Source organism: Acinonyx jubatus, chromosome B1 (assembly GCF_027475565.1).
Source record: "Acinonyx jubatus isolate Ajub_Pintada_27869175 chromosome B1, VMU_Ajub_asm_v1.0, whole genome shotgun sequence".
Lineage (NCBI taxonomy): Eukaryota > Metazoa > Chordata > Mammalia > Carnivora > Felidae > Acinonyx > Acinonyx jubatus.
In genome coordinates this window covers 146,486,851-146,505,616 of record NC_069382.1, presented here as the reverse complement: position 1 = coordinate 146,505,616, position 18,766 = coordinate 146,486,851, and the positions used below count along the sequence as shown (strand labels likewise).

The window sequence follows — 18,766 nt, the reverse complement described above, 5'->3', positions numbered from 1 at the left end:
ATACAAGATACAATGGTCAAAGTAGGCTTCTCTGAGGATCAACATCTGAGCAGAGACTTGAATGAAAAGAGAACGGGGAAAATCACATGACTATTTAGGGAAATAGCTTCCCAGGTAGAAAAGCAGCAAAAATGAAAGTGTGGAGGCAGAAGAATTCATGAAATGCTTGAGACAGTGTGCACAGTGGGGGAGAGTCAAAGAGAGAGGGAGACACAGGCCTTGGAATTTTGGAGATTCAGAGAATGGAAAAAGTAGCAAATGATATTCTTTTCAAAGGGGAACAGAAGATAAATTTACAAATAATTGATAAGTGAGCTTGAGTTTAGGCAAAATTCTAGAGAATATTATACTAGAAAATTCTAGATGTGGGATGTGAAAGAAAGAGAGAAGTCAAGAGTTTTAGGGCCTGAGCACTGGAAGAATGGCATTGACTGAGGTGGGGAAGACAGTGGGTACAACATGTTTGGAGACAAGACACGTTGTGTTTGAAATGATTATTAGAGGGACACATGGGTGACTCAGTCAGTTAGGCACCCAACTTCAGCTCAGATCATGATCTCACAGCTCGTGAGTTTGAGCCCCACGTCAGGATCTGTGCTGACAGCTTGGAGCTGGAGTCTGCTTCAGAGTCTGTGTCTCCTCTCTCTCTGCCCCTTCCCTACTCATGCTCTGTCTCTCTCTCTCTCTCAAAAATAAATAAACATTAAAAAGAATTTTTTTAAAGAAATGGTTACTATACATCTTAATGGAGATACCAGTAATGGAGATAGACCATTGGACATAGGAGTTTGGATTTGAGAAGAGAGGTCTGAGCCAGAGATAAAAATCTGGAAATGTCATCATAAAGATGGTATTTAAAACCATGAGACTGAATGAGATCACCAAGGAAGAATAATAAGGTCTTAGCCCTGGTGTAAGCTAACATTAGGAGCGCAAGGACAAGGGTGGCAACCAGAAAATGAGACTACCTGTGAGTACAAAGTCTGAGAGTAGCAGGAAATCAGGAATATGTAGTGACCTGAAAGAAAAAGAAGAGGATCTAACAAGGAGGAGGCAGGGATTAACTGTGCCAAATGCGATTGATGAGACATGTAAGATGAGAACTCACCATTAGATTTAGCAACATGGAGACTATTAGTGCCCTTGTGAAGAGCAGTTTTAGAGAAATTACGAAGCCAAAATTTGGTTGAAATGTGCTTAAGGAATAACAGAAGCAGAGGTTATAGGAGGTAGTAAACAGGTAGTAAATATAGAGTGATTTTTTTCAAAAAGCTTTCCTGCAAAGTCTTGGAGCTGCAATGGGTAGAAAAGGTCAAGTCGAGATCATTTTGGTGTGTGTGTGTGTGTGTGTCTTTCTTGAGGTTGAGAAAATAACAAAAAGAAAATTTGAAGTAGGAGAGGGAGGGAGGAGTTGCTGGAGCGAATTACCTACGTAGGTGAGAGAAGATGGGATCTAGTGTATAGGTGGGGGGATTGGCTTTCAATCAGAGCACCTGGGGCAACAGGCAGGAAAGCCAAGTGTGCAGAAGCAGCCGCTGACACGTGAATAGAGGTGGTGGAGGGTTTCTTCAGAATGCTTTGATTTTCAGTGAAGGAGGTGAGAAGCAAGATCATCAGTGGAGAATGGGATGCAGAAGGAGGTGATAGGGGAGTTAAGGAGAGGAAGAGATGTGAAATAGAAATCTGGGAGAATGGGAAGGTGAACAGTGAAGTATCATATGATGTTGGGGAAGCACTGAGAGTGACTGGAGATTTGTGATCATGCATTTGAAGTCAGACCTGTCAGAGTGGTTTTGAATTTTTCTCCAAACATGCTCAATGGCACACTATAGGAAAAGAGTAGGTGGAGATCTGGATTTTATCAGGGTTGTGGTAAAAAGCAAATGTCATAGGGTGGTGAAGCAAGAATGAAAAGCAGGAGTCAAAGGTATGTGCAGGGCAGTGACTATAGTGATTGACACTGTTATTTATTTAAACTGGCTACAGCTGTGCCAAAGAAGTATTGATTAATGGGTCAGTGTCGACTAAGGCACATCTAATTACATGTCACAGGCCTCTCTGTCTTCCACCCCACCTTGAGAGTTGTACAATAAAAACATTACTAGAACAAAAAACTCATAGAGTCAGGGTTATAAAAATTAATACCAACACAGATATAAGATATATCCTTGTACTTGAATCCACTCCACAAAAACAGTGTAGAAATTGATACAGATTCATCAGAAAACCATCAAAGACATTATGTATCAGGAAATAAACAGGCACAAGGATAAGATTATCACATAATCCATGTCTTTTAGTCTGTATTTGATTGTATACCATGTGGGAGAGTACAGAGAGGAAGATTATATATCAAGCAATATGAGATACTTGGAGGTACTGTGGTAAAGTCCAGAATTATAAAAATTATGGCATAATGCATTCATGAAGGCAACACTGTTAATTTTTTTCTCCCCAAAGTAATTCCTTTTTTAAAATTTCTCATGTATTCCTATTTGCTTTCTTTTACTACTGTCTTCAATCTTTATTTCATAAATCTTTATTGAGTATGTGCCATAAATATTATACTTTCCTATGAACTATAAAGGTTATAAAAATGAAACGGCCATGGTCCCCACCTGAAAGGGCTTATGGTCTAGTTGTATCAGATCTATTCACACATCTCTAAAAAAACATGGGGAGGGGTGCCTGGATGGCTCAGTCATTTGAGCATCCAACTCTTGATCTCAGCTCAGGTCATGATCTCAGGATCATGGGATCAAGCCCTGTGTCAGGCTCTGTGATGCCAGCACAGAGCCTGCTTGGGATTCTCTCTCTCTCTCTCTCTCTCTCTCTCTCACTGCCCCTCCCCTGCTTATTCTCTTTCTCTGAAAATAAATAAACTTTAAAAACAGTTTTAGAAAACATGGGGAGAGAGTGTAGGTACAGAGAGGTTTAAAAAAATGGTAAGAAACCAGATGAAAAGAATATAACAGTTTCTTTAAAAATTAAGCATGTGCTTACCATATGACCATTAATGCCCTCTAGGGTATTAGTCCCAAAGGAATGAATGTTCACACAAAACCTACACACCGACACACAAATGTTATAGTTACTTTATTCGTGATAGTCAAAAATTGTACACACTTCAAATGCCCTTCAGTAAGTGAATGGTTAAACAAATTGTGGTACATCCATACCATAGAATGCTACTCAGTAATAAAAGAATGAACTATTGACACACATAACTTGGATTGATGCCAATGGAAGTATGCTGAGTGAAAAAGCTAACCTCTAAAGGTTTCATAGAGTATGATTCCATTACCATTCTTGAATTGACAAAATCATAAACATATAGAAGAGATTAATGGTTACCAGGAGTTAAAGACTGAGGACAGGGATAGGGAAGGAGCCAGGTGGCTATGGGTAGTTTGAGGGATCCTTGAGATCAAACTATGCTGTACCTCATCTGTGGTGGGGATTACATAAATCTACACATGATAAAATTACAGAATTAAACACATACATACCCACATAACTGCATGCTTTTAAAGCTGGTGAAATCTGAATAAGGTTGATGGATTGATGGATTGTCTCAATGTTGAATTCTTGGCTGTGATATTATATTATAGCTAAGCAAGATGTTTACCATTGTGGGAAACTAGGTAAATGATACACATGATCTCTCTGTTTTATATTTTATAACTATATGTGAATCTATGATTATCTGGGAAAATCTTAAAGTGTTTTTTTTTAGATGGTAAGGAATTTCAGAAAAGAGGATGTTATATTCACTTGAGGGAGTCAAGAAAGACTTCCAGGAGGAGTCCTAACTAAACAAGAAATTGGCCTATTCTATTATTCTAATTATCTAATTATCTAATGATCAAGTACCAATTGTTTAAAACAAGATTGTCGTTTAATTAAAGTAATAATTATAATAGCTACCATTTCTTGAGCACCCACTATGTGCCAAGAACTCTGCTAAGCACTTTCAAATGTTATCTCATTGTAGTCTCTACAATTGATCATTTGAGGTAATATTATTATCCCTGTCTTATAAAGGAGTATATTGAGGTTTAGAGTGTTTAATCACCTGGCTTAAATCACAGTTAATGTAAAATCTGGATTACTTCTTAAAGTCAATGTGTAAACAATAATAAAGCTATGTTTTCTGCATAATATAAAAATAAAGCAACACATTGAAAGACTATGACATACAAAGCACTTTACTAGGTACTGTGGGAAGAGAGATAAAAGATATAAAAGGAACTGCATACCGCTTATACAATTAATAAATGTTATTCCAGTCATGACTTAACTTTCTCCAATGACATAGTTAAAATAGACATGTTCAAAAATGCTGAAACCCTCCACATGTTATCTTTTTTCAAAAGAAGTTATTTTAAAAATATGACCTATCGTATTATCTATTTCTCTGTGCACATAAAGTTTGAACTACTGCTCATATTTTCACTGTGACCCAACCTCTGTTTCTCAAATCTTTTGTAAAAGATAGTATCAAAAGTATTTCTCTGAAGACTATGATGCCATTGTGAAATTAAACTCCTAAAATTTCTCCTTAATTTAAATCTCTTCAAGTTGGCTTGCAGAAGAAATTCCTCACATCACATGTTATAAATTTTTAGTTTGGAAACTCGCCTCCAGAAATCTGGAAAATATTGACCATGATGTCAATTTATGTGTACTTATTTTTAAATGCCTTCAAAGAGAGGAATTGTATTCTTTTGCTTTTATAAAAAAAATCCCTAACACAGAATTTCTACTACAGTTTTTAGCACTTGAAGATCCAGACATCTTTTTCTATCTTCCCACAGCTTACAGGTGCCATCTAGAGGCCCAACTACAGAAGATACTGAAACAGGGGGTCAATTTTGAATAGAACACTGAGAGTAATTTAGTTTGAAATGTACTTAAATCTTTGTTTAAAATTCATCACTTGCCTCAATTTTATTTTTTTCAGAATATTAAATGAAACAAAAATAATTTGTCCAAAATATCAAACACGTCCATTCATGTCAGTTTTCATCTTACTTTAGCCAAGTGCCTAAATTTTACCAGTTCATATGCCAATATTATTCAGGTCAATAAAAGTCAAATTTTTCCTACTGATTGTGGTTTTGAAAGTGGTTATGGCCCAATACAGAATTTGGTGAATAGCTATATATGAGCAGGTAAGGGTAATGAAAACTTTAGTGAAATCTCACCATTAACATGGCATGAGTTCTAACTTCATGATGGCCTAGATCACTTGCGTGTTATGTCTCTCACAGCTTAGTAAATTACTAAAAATAAAATTATGAAAATGGCTGATATTTGGCTTTCCGTCTTCAGTTTTGTATGTAAGCAGTTAGCAATTCTGTGCCATACTAGACACAGCAGTGAGGATATCTTCTGATCCAAGCCCAGGGAAGTGCTCAGGCCACGGGAAGGTAAAGCAGGTAGCAGGCAAAGATGTGTAATCATCTCCAAATGGAGGTCTCATTTCCATTTGCATAACTACAACTATACATTAACACCTGGACCTTATTCCCTTCCAGGCTTTGTAGCTGGAAAAGCTTTAATCACAAGCACACAAGCCCTTGGTGATAGTTCCTTTTCGTTAAATATTAATTCTCTCTTCATTCTCGTCTAGTCAACCACAAAAAAATCTTAATACATAAGGTATACTGGTCGTTCTTAAATGAATTTTCATAACCTCAGATTTTTAAAGCATTTGCAATACATTAAGTAGTGATATTTTCCCAAATTCCCCTTCTTCATGGACTGTCATAATATCAAGTAAATGGATGATGTTTTCATTATAATATATTGATACTTGCAGTAGTGCAAGACTAAATAAATATTATTTGCTTTAACTTAGAACAAGTACATTATATAGAATCTGTATAATTATTGTAGGTCACAGGAAAACAGAATTGTCCCCACACTTATCACTGTAGATGTTAGCTAGAAATGAAAATAAAACTATATCTTGGTTTCTCTGTACTTCCTTAATTCCCATTCTTTCTCCATCATTAAGTGTTTTGTATTCTGCTTTCTATTTGCTTGACCTGTCATAATGAATATTATCATTTTCCTCATTCCTTTAAGGAAAAAGAAATTCCTAATACTTTTTTGTACATAAAAATATAGTTCTTTCCTTTTTACATTTCCTTTGACCCTTTGTTCTGCACCTTGAAAGCAGAGATCTGAGATGAGAGAGGTTGGAAAAATGAAAGAAGGAATTGCTTCAAATTATATATATATATATATATATATGCATAATATGCATAAGAAAAATACGTCAACAAGCCAAAATTTTGATGAAAAAGCTTCTAGAAAACAAATGAACGCAAATTGGGACAGAATCTATCTGACAGAAGTAGGACGTTCAGTGTGGAGCAGAGGTAGGAAGGAAATATGTGCATCAAGCAAACAGTTAGTTAGATGGGTCATATCCAAGTGACCTGCAAGACTTCTGCAATTCTGTATCTTTGAGAATGGCCTATACACAAAAATGTGTTCCATTCTACTAGATTTTTCTCTCTTAGATACCAGTTTTGGAATGGATCCAGTCTCGGAAAGCAGTCACTCTAGTATAAACACCAGGCTTGTTAGGTTGTCCACATTCATCTCCCCAGCTCACTATTCCAGCAAGATACCAGATATCTCTAGCATCTGGACTAACCAGTGGTCCTCCAGAGTCACCCTACAGGAGAAGAGAGAGATTGGTAACTAATAATTCAGTTCATTATGGCAGTTTTTGTTATTTTTCTAATTTGAACTTAATGAAAGGGAAGTTTTCAAAAATCAGTGTGCTCAGATGCAGAAGTGATACCCTGTGTCAGTAATTCACATAAGGGAGGAGATCCACTACCTGAAGCATTAGCTTAGATTCAGAGGTGGGTACACTGAGATTAAAGGAGACATCTCTTTGGAGAAGAGTACTCTTATCTGGTACATCTGAGACTGTAATTCCTCATATTCTTTATCAGTGTGACATAACTCCCAAAAGAAGGGTGGAGAGTCTATTACTGATAAAAAGGACAGACACTAGAGTCAGACACCTGGGTTTAAATCTCAAGTCTGGCTCTTCCAGCCGGCTAAGACCTTTAATTTATATATTTGTAATGCTCCTAATAATACCTACCTCTGATGATAATTTTGAAGATTAGATAAAACAGTAAATATAAAGTGCTTAGCATAGAGCCTGGCATAAAATAGAACTTAGTAAATACATATTTAAAACCACAAATTCCGATTGTTTATGCCTTGTAAACTCCCGAGGGCTGTTTCTTTATATAGCTCAGAAAAACAAGGTACAGGCTGATCTTGCCTCAAAATCATGGGGTCTTTAGTACTGACCACCCATTAGGTGTTCAGCACTCTATGGAGCTCTGAATTAACATATTATCTAATTCACTCATGTTAATTCTGGCAACAAAACATGGAGCAAGGTTTCATTTTCTCCATATTAACAATGAGGAAATCAAAACTTGGAGAAATTAAGTACTTTGCCTGATGGCACATGTATTCAGTGGCAGAATTGAATTTGAATCCAGAGTGTTCTAACTCAGGCATTTGGCTTTTCCCCTCTGCATTATATTAACTTCTTTGTGCATTTTCTTTTGTTCATGTAAACATATTAACTAATGCTAATAGTAACTGAATTTGGAATAACGTGTTTGTAATTTTTAAATCAATTCACCAATAAGTGTTGATGTATAGCCTCGTAGGTGGTAGGAGATACAAAAAGAGTGTACGTACAGGTAGCATCCAAATAAATCATTTTGATAATTAAAACCCAAGCCTATATGAAGGCAGAGCAGATTAGGATGCAGAAATAGACATTACAGAGACAACAAAATTTAAATCTGCTTAAGAGATGGGAAAAAATGAGTCTGAGAATAAAGCAATTAATGGAAAAATCAGAATAGCTAACAGATTACAAGATGCATCAGGTGATGTCCACCAGCAATTATCAAAAATGGAAAGATAGTCTGTCCTACTGAAACTAATTAGTTCACACATTATCAGGGAATTATGTCATTATAAGATGGAAGTTGTGATGGTTTATATGTGTTTCGTCTTAGGCATGGATGCCAGAACAATGGGAGTAAAATTATGCCACTCAGAAAAAGAGCTGAGCTCTTGCACAGGTAGAAGTCTTTGGGGCTCTCAACTGAGCTGTTGCACAGGTAGAAGTCTTTGGGGCTCTATTTTTAAAAAATATTTTAAAGGTGTCTGTGCCCTATCCGGAAGCGATGGACAAATTCCTAGAAACATATAAACTACCAAAACTGAAACAGGAAGAAATAGAAAATTTGAACAGACCCATAACCAGTAAGGAAATCGAATTAGTAACCAAAAATCTGCGAAAAAATAAGAGTCCAGGGCCAGATGGCTTTCCAGGGGAATTCTACCAAGTATTTAAGGAAGAGTTAACACCTATTCTCTTGAAGCTGTTCCAAAAAATAGAAATGGAAGGAAAACTTCCAAACTCTTTCTATGAAGCCAGCATTACCTTGATTCCAAAACCAGACAAAGGCCCTACTAAAAAGGAGAACCATAGACCAATTATTCTGATGAACATGGATGCAAAAATCCTCAAAAAGATATTAGCCAACCAGATCCAACAATACATTTAAAAAATTATTCACCACGACCAAGTGGGATTTATACCTGGGATGCAGGGCCAGTTCAATACCTGCAAAACAATCAATGTGATTCATCACATCAATAAAAGAAAGGACAAGAACCACATGATGCTCTCAATAGATGCAGAGAAAGCATTTAACAAAATACAGCATCCTTTCTAGATAGAAACCTCAAGAAAGTAGGGATAGAAGGATCATACCTCAAGATCATAAAAGCCATATATGAAAGACCCAATGCTAATATCATTATCAATGGGGAAAACCTGAGAGCTTTCGCCCTAAGGTCAGGAACAAGACAGGGATGTCCACTCTCGCCACTGTTATTCAAGATACTACTGGAAGTCTTAGCCTCAGCAATAAGACAACACAAAGAAATAAAAGGCATCCAAATCGGCCAGGAGGAGGTCAACCTTTCACTCTTTGCAGATGACATGATACTCTATATGGAAAACCCAAAAATTCCACCAAAAAAACTGCTGGAACCAATCAATGAATTCAGCAAAATCACAGGATATAAAATCAATGCACAGAAATCAATTGTTTTCCTATATACCAACAATGAAGCAACAGAAAGAGAAATCAAGGATCGATCCCATTTACAATTGCACCAAAAACTGTAAAATACCTAGGAATAAATCTAACCAAAGAGGTGAAAAATCTATACACTGAAATCTATAGAAAGCTGATGAAAGAAATTGAAGAAGACATAAAAAAATGGAAAAATATTCTATGCTCCTGGATAGGAGAACAAATACTATTTAAATGTTGATACAACCCAAAGCAATCTACATATTCAATGCAATACTTATCAAAATAACTCAAGCATTCAGAGCTAGAACAAACAATCCTAAAATTTGTATGGAACTAGAAAAGACCCTGAATAGCCAAAGCAATCTTGAAAAAGAAAACCAAAGCAGGAGGCATCACAATCCCAGACTTCAAGCTGTATTACAAAGCTGTACTCATCAAGAGAGTATGGTACTGGCACAAAAACAGACACTCAGATCAATGGAACAGAATACAGAACCCAGAAATGGAACCACAAACGTATGGCCAACTAATATTTGACAAAGAAGGAAAGAATATCCAGTGGAATAAAGACAGTCTCTTCAGCAAGTGGTGCTGGGGAAACTGGACAGCGACCTGCAGAATGAACCTGGACCACTTTCTTACACCACACACAAAAATAAACTCAAAATGGATGAAAGACCTCAATGTAAGATAGGAAGCCATCAAAATCCTCGAGGAGAAAGCAGGCAAAAACCTCTTTGACCTTGGCTGCAGCAACTTCTTCCTCAACACATCTCCGGAGGCAAGGGAAACAAAAGCTAAAATGAATTACTGGGACCTCATCAAAATAAAAACCTTCTGCACAGCGAAGGAAACAATCAACAAAACTAAAAGGTAACTGACAGAATGGGAGATGATATTTGCAAAAGACATATCAGATAAAGATATGTAGACATATCAGATAAAGGCATAGATCCAAATCTATAAAGAACTTCTCAAACTCAACACCCAAAAAACAAATAATCCAGTGAAGAAATGGGCAAAAGACATGAATAGACACTTCTCCAAAGAAGACATCCAGATGGCCAACCGACACATGAAAAAATGCTCCACATCACTCATCATCAGGGAAATACAAATCAAAACCACATGGAGATATACCACCTTACAACTGTCAGAATGGCTAACATCAACAACTCAGGCAACAACAGATGTTTGTGGGGATACGGAGAAAGAGGATCTCTTTGGCACTGCTGGTGGGAATGCAAACTGGTGCAGCCACTCTGGTAAAGAGTATGGAGGTTCCTTAAAAAACTAAAAATAAAATAAATAAAATAAAATAAAAACTAAAAATAGAACTACTCTATGACCCAGCAATTGCACTACTAGGTATTTATCCAAGGGATACAGGAATGCTGTTTGAAGGGGCACATGCACACCAATGTTTATAGCAGCACTATCAACAATAGCCAAAGTATAGAAAGAGCCCAAATATCCATCAATGGATGAATGGATAAAGAAGATATGGTATATATATATATATATATATATATATATATATATATATATACAGTGGAGTATTACTCAGCAATAAAAAAAAAAAAGAGATGATGGGAGGGAAGATGGCGGCGTAGGAGGATGCTGGTCTCACCACGCGTCCTGCTGATCACTTAGATTCCACCTACACCTGCCTAAATAACCCAGAAAACCGCCAGAGGATTAGCAGAATGGAGTCTCCGGAGCCAAGTGCAGACGAGAGGCCCACGGAAGAGGGTAGGAAGGGCAGCGAGGCAGTGCGCGCTCCACGGACTGGCGGGAGGGAGCCGGGGCGGAGGGGAGGCCCACCGGCCAAGCAGAGCCCCCGAGTCTGGCTTGCAAAAGCAGAGGGGCCTGACAGACTGCGTTCCGACAGCAAGCGCGACTTAGCGTCTGGGAGGTCATAAGTTAACAGCTCTGCTCGGAAAGCGGGAAGGCTGGAGGACAAAGGGAGGGAGAGCTGCTGAGCCCCCGGACGACAGAGCTCAGTTTGGTGGGGAACAAAGGCACTCGCCAGCGCCATCTCCCCCGCCCATCCCCCAGCCAAAATCCCAAAGAGAACCAGTTCCTGCCAGGGAACTTGCTCGCTCCGCGCAAACACCCAACTCTGTGCTTCTGCGGAGCCAAACCTCCGGCAGCGGATCTGACACCCTCCCACTGCCACAAGGCCCCTCCTGAAGTGGATCACCTAAGGAGAAGCGAGCTAAGCCTGCCCCTCCTGCCCCTGTGCACCTTGCCTACCCACCACAGCTAATACGCCAGATCCCCAGCATCACAAGCCTGGCAGTGTGCAAGTAGCCCAGACGGGCCACGCCACCCCACAGTGAATCCCGCCCCTAGGAGAGGGGAAGAGAAGGCACACACCAGTCTGACTGTGGCCCCAGCGGTGGGCTGGGGTCAGACATCAGGTCGGACTGCGGCCCCGCCCACCAACTCCAGTTATACACCACAGCACAGGGGAAGTGCCCTGCAGGCCCTCAGCATGCCAGGGACTATCCAAAATGACCAAGCGGAAGAATTCCCCTCAGAAGAATCTCCAGGAAATAACAACAGCTAATGAGCTGATCAAAAAGGATTTAAATAATATAACAGAAAGTGAATTTAGAATAATAGTCATAAAATTAATTGCTGGGCTTGAAAACAGTATAGAGGACAGCAGAGAATCTCTTGCTACAGAGATCAAGGGACTAAGGAACAGTCACGAGGAGCTGAAAAGCGCTTTAAACGAAATGCAAAACAAAATGGAAACGACGACAGCTCGGATTGAAGAGGCAGAGGAGAGAATAGGTGAACTAGAAGATAAAGTTATGGAAAAAGAGGAAGCTGAGAGAAAGATAAAAAAATCCAGGAGTATGAGGGGAAAATTAGAGAACTAAGTGATACACTAAAAAGAAATAATATACGCATAATTGGTATCCCAGAGGAGGAAGAGAGAGGGAAAGGTGCTGAAGGGGTACTTGAAGAAATTATAGCAGGGAACTTCCTGAACTGGGGAAGGAAAAAGGCATTGAAATCCAAGAGGCACAGAGAACTCCCTTCAGACGTAACTTGAATCGATCTTCTGCACGACATATCATAGTGAAACTGGCAAAATACAAGGATAAAGAGAAAATTCTGAAAGCAGCAAGGGATAAACGTGCCCTCACATATAAAGGGAGACCTATAAGACTCGTGACTGATCTCTCTTTTGAAACTTGGCAGGCCAGAAAGAATTGGCACGATATCTTCAGTGTGCTAAACAGAAAAAATATGCAGCCAAGAATCCTTTATCCAGCAAGTCTGTCATTTAGAATAGAAGGAGAGATAAAGGTCTTCCCAAACAAACAAAAACTGAAGGAATTTGCCACCACTAAACCAGCCCTACAAGAGATCCTAAGGGGGACCCTGTAAGACAAAGTACCAGAGACATCACTACAAGCATAAAACATACAGACATCACAATGACTCTAAACCCATATCTTTCTATAATAACACTGAATGTAAATGGATTAAATGAGCCAACCAAAAGACATAGGGTATCAGAATGGATAAAAAAACAAGACCCATCTATTTGCTGTCTACAAGAGACTCATTTTAGACCTGAGGACACCTTTAGATTGAGAGTGAGGGGATGGAGAACTATTTATCATGCTACTGGAAGCCAAAAGAAAGCTGGAGTAGCCATACTTATATCAGACAAACTAGACTTTAAATGAAAGGCTGTAACAAGAGATGAAGAAGGGCATTATATAATAATTACAGGGTCTATCCATCAGGAAGAGCTAACAATTATAAATGTCTATGCGCCAAATACTGGAGCCCCCAAATATATAAAACAATTACTCATAAACATAAGCAACCTTATTGATAAGAATGTAGTAATTGCAGGGGACTTTAACACCCCACTTACAGAAATGGATAGATCATCTAGACACACGGTCAATAAAGAAACAAGGGCCCTGAATGAGACATTGGCTCAGATGGACTTGACAGATATATTTAGAACTCTGCATCCCAAAGCAACAGAATATACTTTCTTCTCGAGTGCACATGGAACATTCTCCAAGATAGATCATATACTGGGTCACAAAACAGCCCTTCATAAGTTTACAAGAATTGAAATTATACCATGCATACTTTCAGACCACAATGCTATGAAGCTTGAAATCAACCACAGGAAAAAGTCTGGAAAACCTCCAAAAGCATGGAGGTTAAAGAACACCCTACTAACGAATGAGTGGGTCAACCAGGCAATTAGAGAAGAAAATTAAAAATATATGGAAACAAACGAAAATGAAAATACAACAATCCAAACGCTTTGGGACGCAGTGAAGGCAGTCCTGAGAGGAAAATACATTGCAATCCAGGCCTGTCTCAAGAAACAAGAAAAATCCCAAATACAAAATCTAACAGCACACCTAAAGGAAATAGAAGCAGAACAGCAAAGGCAGCCTAAACCCAGCAGAAGAAGAGAAATAATAAAGATCAGAGCAGAAATAAACAATATACAATCTAAAAAAACTGTAGAGCAGATCAACGAAACCAAGAGTTGGTTTTTTGAAAAAATAAACAAAATTGACAAACCTCTAGCCAGGCTTCTCAAAAAGAAAAGGGAGATGACCCAAATAGAGAAAATCATGAATGAAAATGGAATTATTACAACCAATCCCTCAGAGATACAAACAATTATCAAGGAATACTATGAAAAATTATATGCCAACAAATTGGACAACCTGGAAGAAATGGACAAATTCCTGAACACCCACACTCTTCCAAAACTCAATCAGGAGGAAATAGAAAGCTTGAACAGACCCATAACCAGAGAAGAAATTGAATCGGTTATCAAAAATCTCCCAACAAATAAGAGTCCAGGACCAGATGGCTTCCCAGGGGAGTTCTACCAGACGTTTAAAGCAGAGATAATACCTATCCTTCTCAAGCTATTCCAAGAAATAGAAAGGGAAGGAAAACTTCCAGACTCATTCTACGAAGCCAGTATTACTTTGATTCCTAAACCAGACAGAGACCCAGTAAAAAAAGAGAACTACAGGCCAATATCCCTGATGAATATGGATGCAAAAATTCTCAATAAGATACTAGCAAATCGAATTCAACGGCATATAAAAAGAATTATTCACCATGATCAAGTGGGATTCATTCCTGGGATGCAGGGCTGGTTCAACATTCGCAAATCAATCAACGTGATACATCACATTAACAAAAAAAAAAGAGAAGAACCATATGATCCTGTCAATCGATGCAGAAAAGGCCTTTGACAAAATCCAGCACCCTTTCTTAATAAAAACCCTTGAGAAAGTCGGGATAGAAGGAACATACTTAAAGATCATAAAAGCCATTTATGAAAAGCCCACAGCTAACATCATCCTCAACGGGGAAAAACTGAGAGCTTTTTCCCTGAGATCAGGAACACGACAGGGATGCCCACTCTCGCCGCTGTTGTTTAACATAGTGCTGGAAGTTCTAGCATCAGCAATCAGACAACAAAAGGAAATCAAAGGCATCAAAATTGGCAAAGATGAAGTCAAGCTTTCGCCTTTTGCAGATGACATGATATTATACATGGAAAATCCGTTAGACTCCACCAAAAGTCTGCTAGAACTGATACATGAATTCAGCAAAGTTGCAGGATACAAAATCAATGTACAGAAATCAGTTGCATTCTTATACACTAACAATGAAGCAACAGAAAGACAAGTAAAGAAACTGATTCCATTCACAATTGCACCAAGAAGCATAAAATACCTAGGAATAAATCTAACCAAAGATATAAAAGATCTGTATGCTGAAAATTATAGAAAGCTTATGAAGGTAATTGAAGAAGATTTAAAGAAATGGAAAGACATTCCCTGCTCATGGATTGGAAGAATAAATATTGTCAAAATGTCAATACTACCCAAAGCTATCTACACATTCAATGCAATCCCAATCAAAATTGCACCAGCATTCTTCTCGAAACTAGAACAAGCAATCCTAAAATTCATATGGAACCACAAAAGGCCCCGAATAGCCAAAGGAATTTTGAAGAAGAAGACCAAAGCAGGAGGCATCACAATCCCAGACTTTAGCCTCTACTACAAAGCTGTCATCATCAAGACAGCATGGTATTGGCACAAAAACAGACACATAGACCAATGGAATAGAATAGAAACCCCAGAACTAGACCCACAAACGTATGGCCAACTCATCTTTGACAAAGCAGGAAAGAACATCCAATGGAAAAAAGACAGTCTCTTTAACAAATGGTGCTGGGAGAACTGGACAGCAACATGCAGAAGGTTGAAACTAGACCACTTTTTCACACCATTCACAAAAATAAACTCAAAATGGATAAAGGACCTGAATGTGAGACAGGAAACCATCAAAACCTTAGAGGAGAAAGCAGGAAAAGACCTCTCTGACCTCAGCCGTAGCAATCTCTTACTCGACACATCCCCAAAGGCAAGGGAATTAAAAGCAAAAGTGAATTACTGGGACCTTATGAAGATAAAAAGCTTCTGCACAGCAAAGGAAACAACCAACAAAACTAAAAGGCAACCAACGGAATGGGAAAAGATATTTGCAAATGACATATCGGACAAAGGGCTAGTATCCAAAATCTATAAAGAGCTCACCAAACTCCACACCTGAAAAACAAATAACCCAGTGAAGAAATGGGCAGAAAACATGAATAGACACTTCTCTAAAGAAGACATCCGGATGGCCAACAGGCACATGAAAAGATGTTCAGCGTCGCTCCTTATCAGGGAAATACAAATCAAAACCACACTCAGGTATCACCTCACGCCAGTCAGAGTGGCCAAAATGAACAAATCAGGAGACTATAGATGCTGGAGAGGATGTGGAGAAACGGGAACCCTCTTGCACTGTTGGTGGGAATGCAAATTGGTGCAGCCGCTCTGGAAAGCAGTGTGGAGGTTCCTCAGAAAATTAAAAATAGACCTACCCTATGACCCAGCAATAGCACTGCTAGGAATTTATCCAAGGGATACAGGAGTACTGATGCATAGGGGCACTTGTACCCCAATGTTCATAGCAGCACTCTCAACAATAGCCAAATTATGGAAAGAGCCTAAATGTCCATCAACGGATGAATGGATAAAGAAATTGTGGTTTATATACACAATGGAATACTACGTGGCAATGAGAAAAAATGAAATATGGCCTTTTGTAGCAACGTGGATGGAACTGGAGAGTGTGATGCTAAGTGAAATAAGCCATACAGAGAAAGACAGATACCATATGGTTTCACTCTTATGTGGATCCTGAGAAACTTAACAGAAACCCGTGGGGGAGGGGAAGGAAAAAAAAAAAAAAGAGGTTAGAGTGGGAGAGAGCCAAAGCATAAGAGACTGTTAAAAACTGAGAACAAACTGAGGGTTGATGGGGGGTAGGAGGGAGGGGAGGGTGGGTGATGGGTATTGAGGAAGGCACCTTTTGGGATGAGCACTGGGTGTTGTATGGAAACCAATTTGACAATAAATTTCATATATTAAAAAAAATCTTTAAATTACAAATGTTAAATATTATAATAAAATACTTTTAAATGTAAAAAAAAAGAAAAAAAATGAAATCTTGCCATTTGCAACTATTTGGATGGAACTAGAGGGTATTATGCTAAGCGAAATTAGTCAGTCAAAGACAAATATCATATGACTTCAGTCATATGAGAAATTTAAGATACAAAACAGATGAACATAGGGGAATGAAAACAAAACTAATATAAAAACAGGAAGGAGGACAAAACATAAGAGATTCTTAAATATAGAGAACAAACAGAGGGTTGCTGGAGGGACTGGGAGGGGGGTGCTAAAATGGGTAAGGGGCATTAAGGAATCTACTCCTGAAATCATTGTTGCACTATGTGCTAACTAACTTGGATGTAAATTTATAAATACATAAATAAATAAATACATAAATACATAAATAAATAAACAAATATCAAAGGGATACATGTTCCCCTAATAGCAGTATTATCTATAACAGCCAAGTTATGGAACAACCCAAATGTCCTTTGACTGATGAATGGATAAAGAAGATGAATGGATAAAGAAGATGTAGTGTGTATATATATATATACACACATACATATATACATATTATATACATATAATATACATATGTTATATATATAATGTATACATAATGGAATATTACTCGGTCATAAAAAGAATGAAATCTTGCCATTTATAATGACTTGGATGGAGCTAGAGAGTATTATGCTAAGTAAAATAAATTGGAGAAAGATAAATACCATATGATTTCACTCAGATGTGGAGTTTAAGAAACAAAGCAAACAAAACAAAACACACTCTGTCTCCCTCTCTCAAAAATAAACATTAAAAAATTTAAAACAAAACAAAACAAATGAGCAGAGGGAAAAAAAGAGACAGGGAAGCAAACCAAGAAGCAGACTCTTAACTATAGAGAACAAACTGATGGTTACCAGAAGGGAGGTGGAGGGGGAGTGGTTAAATAGGTGATGGGGACTAAGGAGTTCACTTGTGATGAGCACCAGGTTTGATATGGAACTGTTGAATCACTATATTCTACACTGGAAACTAAAATTGCACTGTATGCTAACCAACTGGAATTTAAATGAAAAAAGATAAAAAAAGAAAGTGATAGAGAAGTAAGTGTTACTATAAAGGAGATCTTTGTGGTGATGGAATATGTCTCAGCTGGAGTGATGGTTACACAAACATACAACACATGTAAAAAAATATGCCATAGAACTAGAAGCACACGTTGCACCAATGTCAATTTCCTAGATTCTATTTTGTATTGTAGGATGTGAGATGCGCTGTTTGGGGAAAACGAGGTGAAGAATACATGAGACCCCTCTGTAAACCTTCTGCAAATTATAATGATTTCAAAATAAAAGATGAACAAAAAATTACACAGCATACTACTGGTCAAACCACGTACCTGGCATGCATCTCTTTTTCCTTTCAAGGAGCCAGCGCATAACATTCTAGGAGTTATGGCACCATTGTAAGATTGGGGTTCGTTACAGGTTTTAGTGTCTATGAGATCCACCTGTACTTGCCGAAGATGATTTTGACCACTACCTAAAGACACAAAAATTCTTTATATTTGTAGATATACATATATTCTATAAACCTTGAGAAAATCTTTCATAATTGTTGGATAAGATGGCAATTTAGGATATGTATTTTTTCAGGTACAGTAATATTTGGGGAAAGAATGATTTCCTTACTACTTTAAATGAAAAGTTAGATACTTATGAGAGAGCATCATGTTGTTTAAGTGACTTCTGTTCCATTGTGAAACTTAGAATGTAATTTCAGTAGGGAGAGTGGTGGCTATACGATTCTCTCATCTTCACAATTGAGTATATTAATGATTCCTAATCTCCTATGCAGTTAAATCCCTAGTAAAAACTTCAGACATATTTACTATTTCAGACACCTTACCAAGCACCATGACTACAGTAGTAGTGAGGTACTTGATAGTAACCTAAAGCAATGAAGGAATCTTTGTGTCTTATAAAAGACCTAATTTACAAACAGGGCCTGACTTACCCAGGTCCACAGGACCAATGCACCAGCATATTTTGGCAT

At 38.1% G+C, this 18,766-nt stretch overlaps 1 protein-coding gene across 3 annotated transcripts in view; it reads right to left on the bottom strand.

The window, feature by feature from the left end:
* Nucleotides 1–3,079: 3,079 nt before the first annotated feature.
* LOC106976995 (transmembrane serine protease 11E) overlaps nt 3,080–18,766 on the bottom strand; it is a 48,388-nt gene continuing 32,701 nt past the window's right edge. For all 3 annotated transcript variants that reach the window (XM_053217282.1, XM_027057834.2, XM_027057838.2), the window contains 2 exons: nt 18,111–18,253; nt 3,080–6,691 (listed from right to left, as the gene is read on the bottom strand). In XM_053217282.1, coding sequence (XP_053073257.1) covers nt 6,530–6,691; nt 18,111–18,253 — 305 coding nt within the window. In that variant the 3' untranslated portion in view covers nt 3,080–6,529. The remainder of the gene's footprint in view (nt 6,692–18,110; nt 18,254–18,766) is intronic.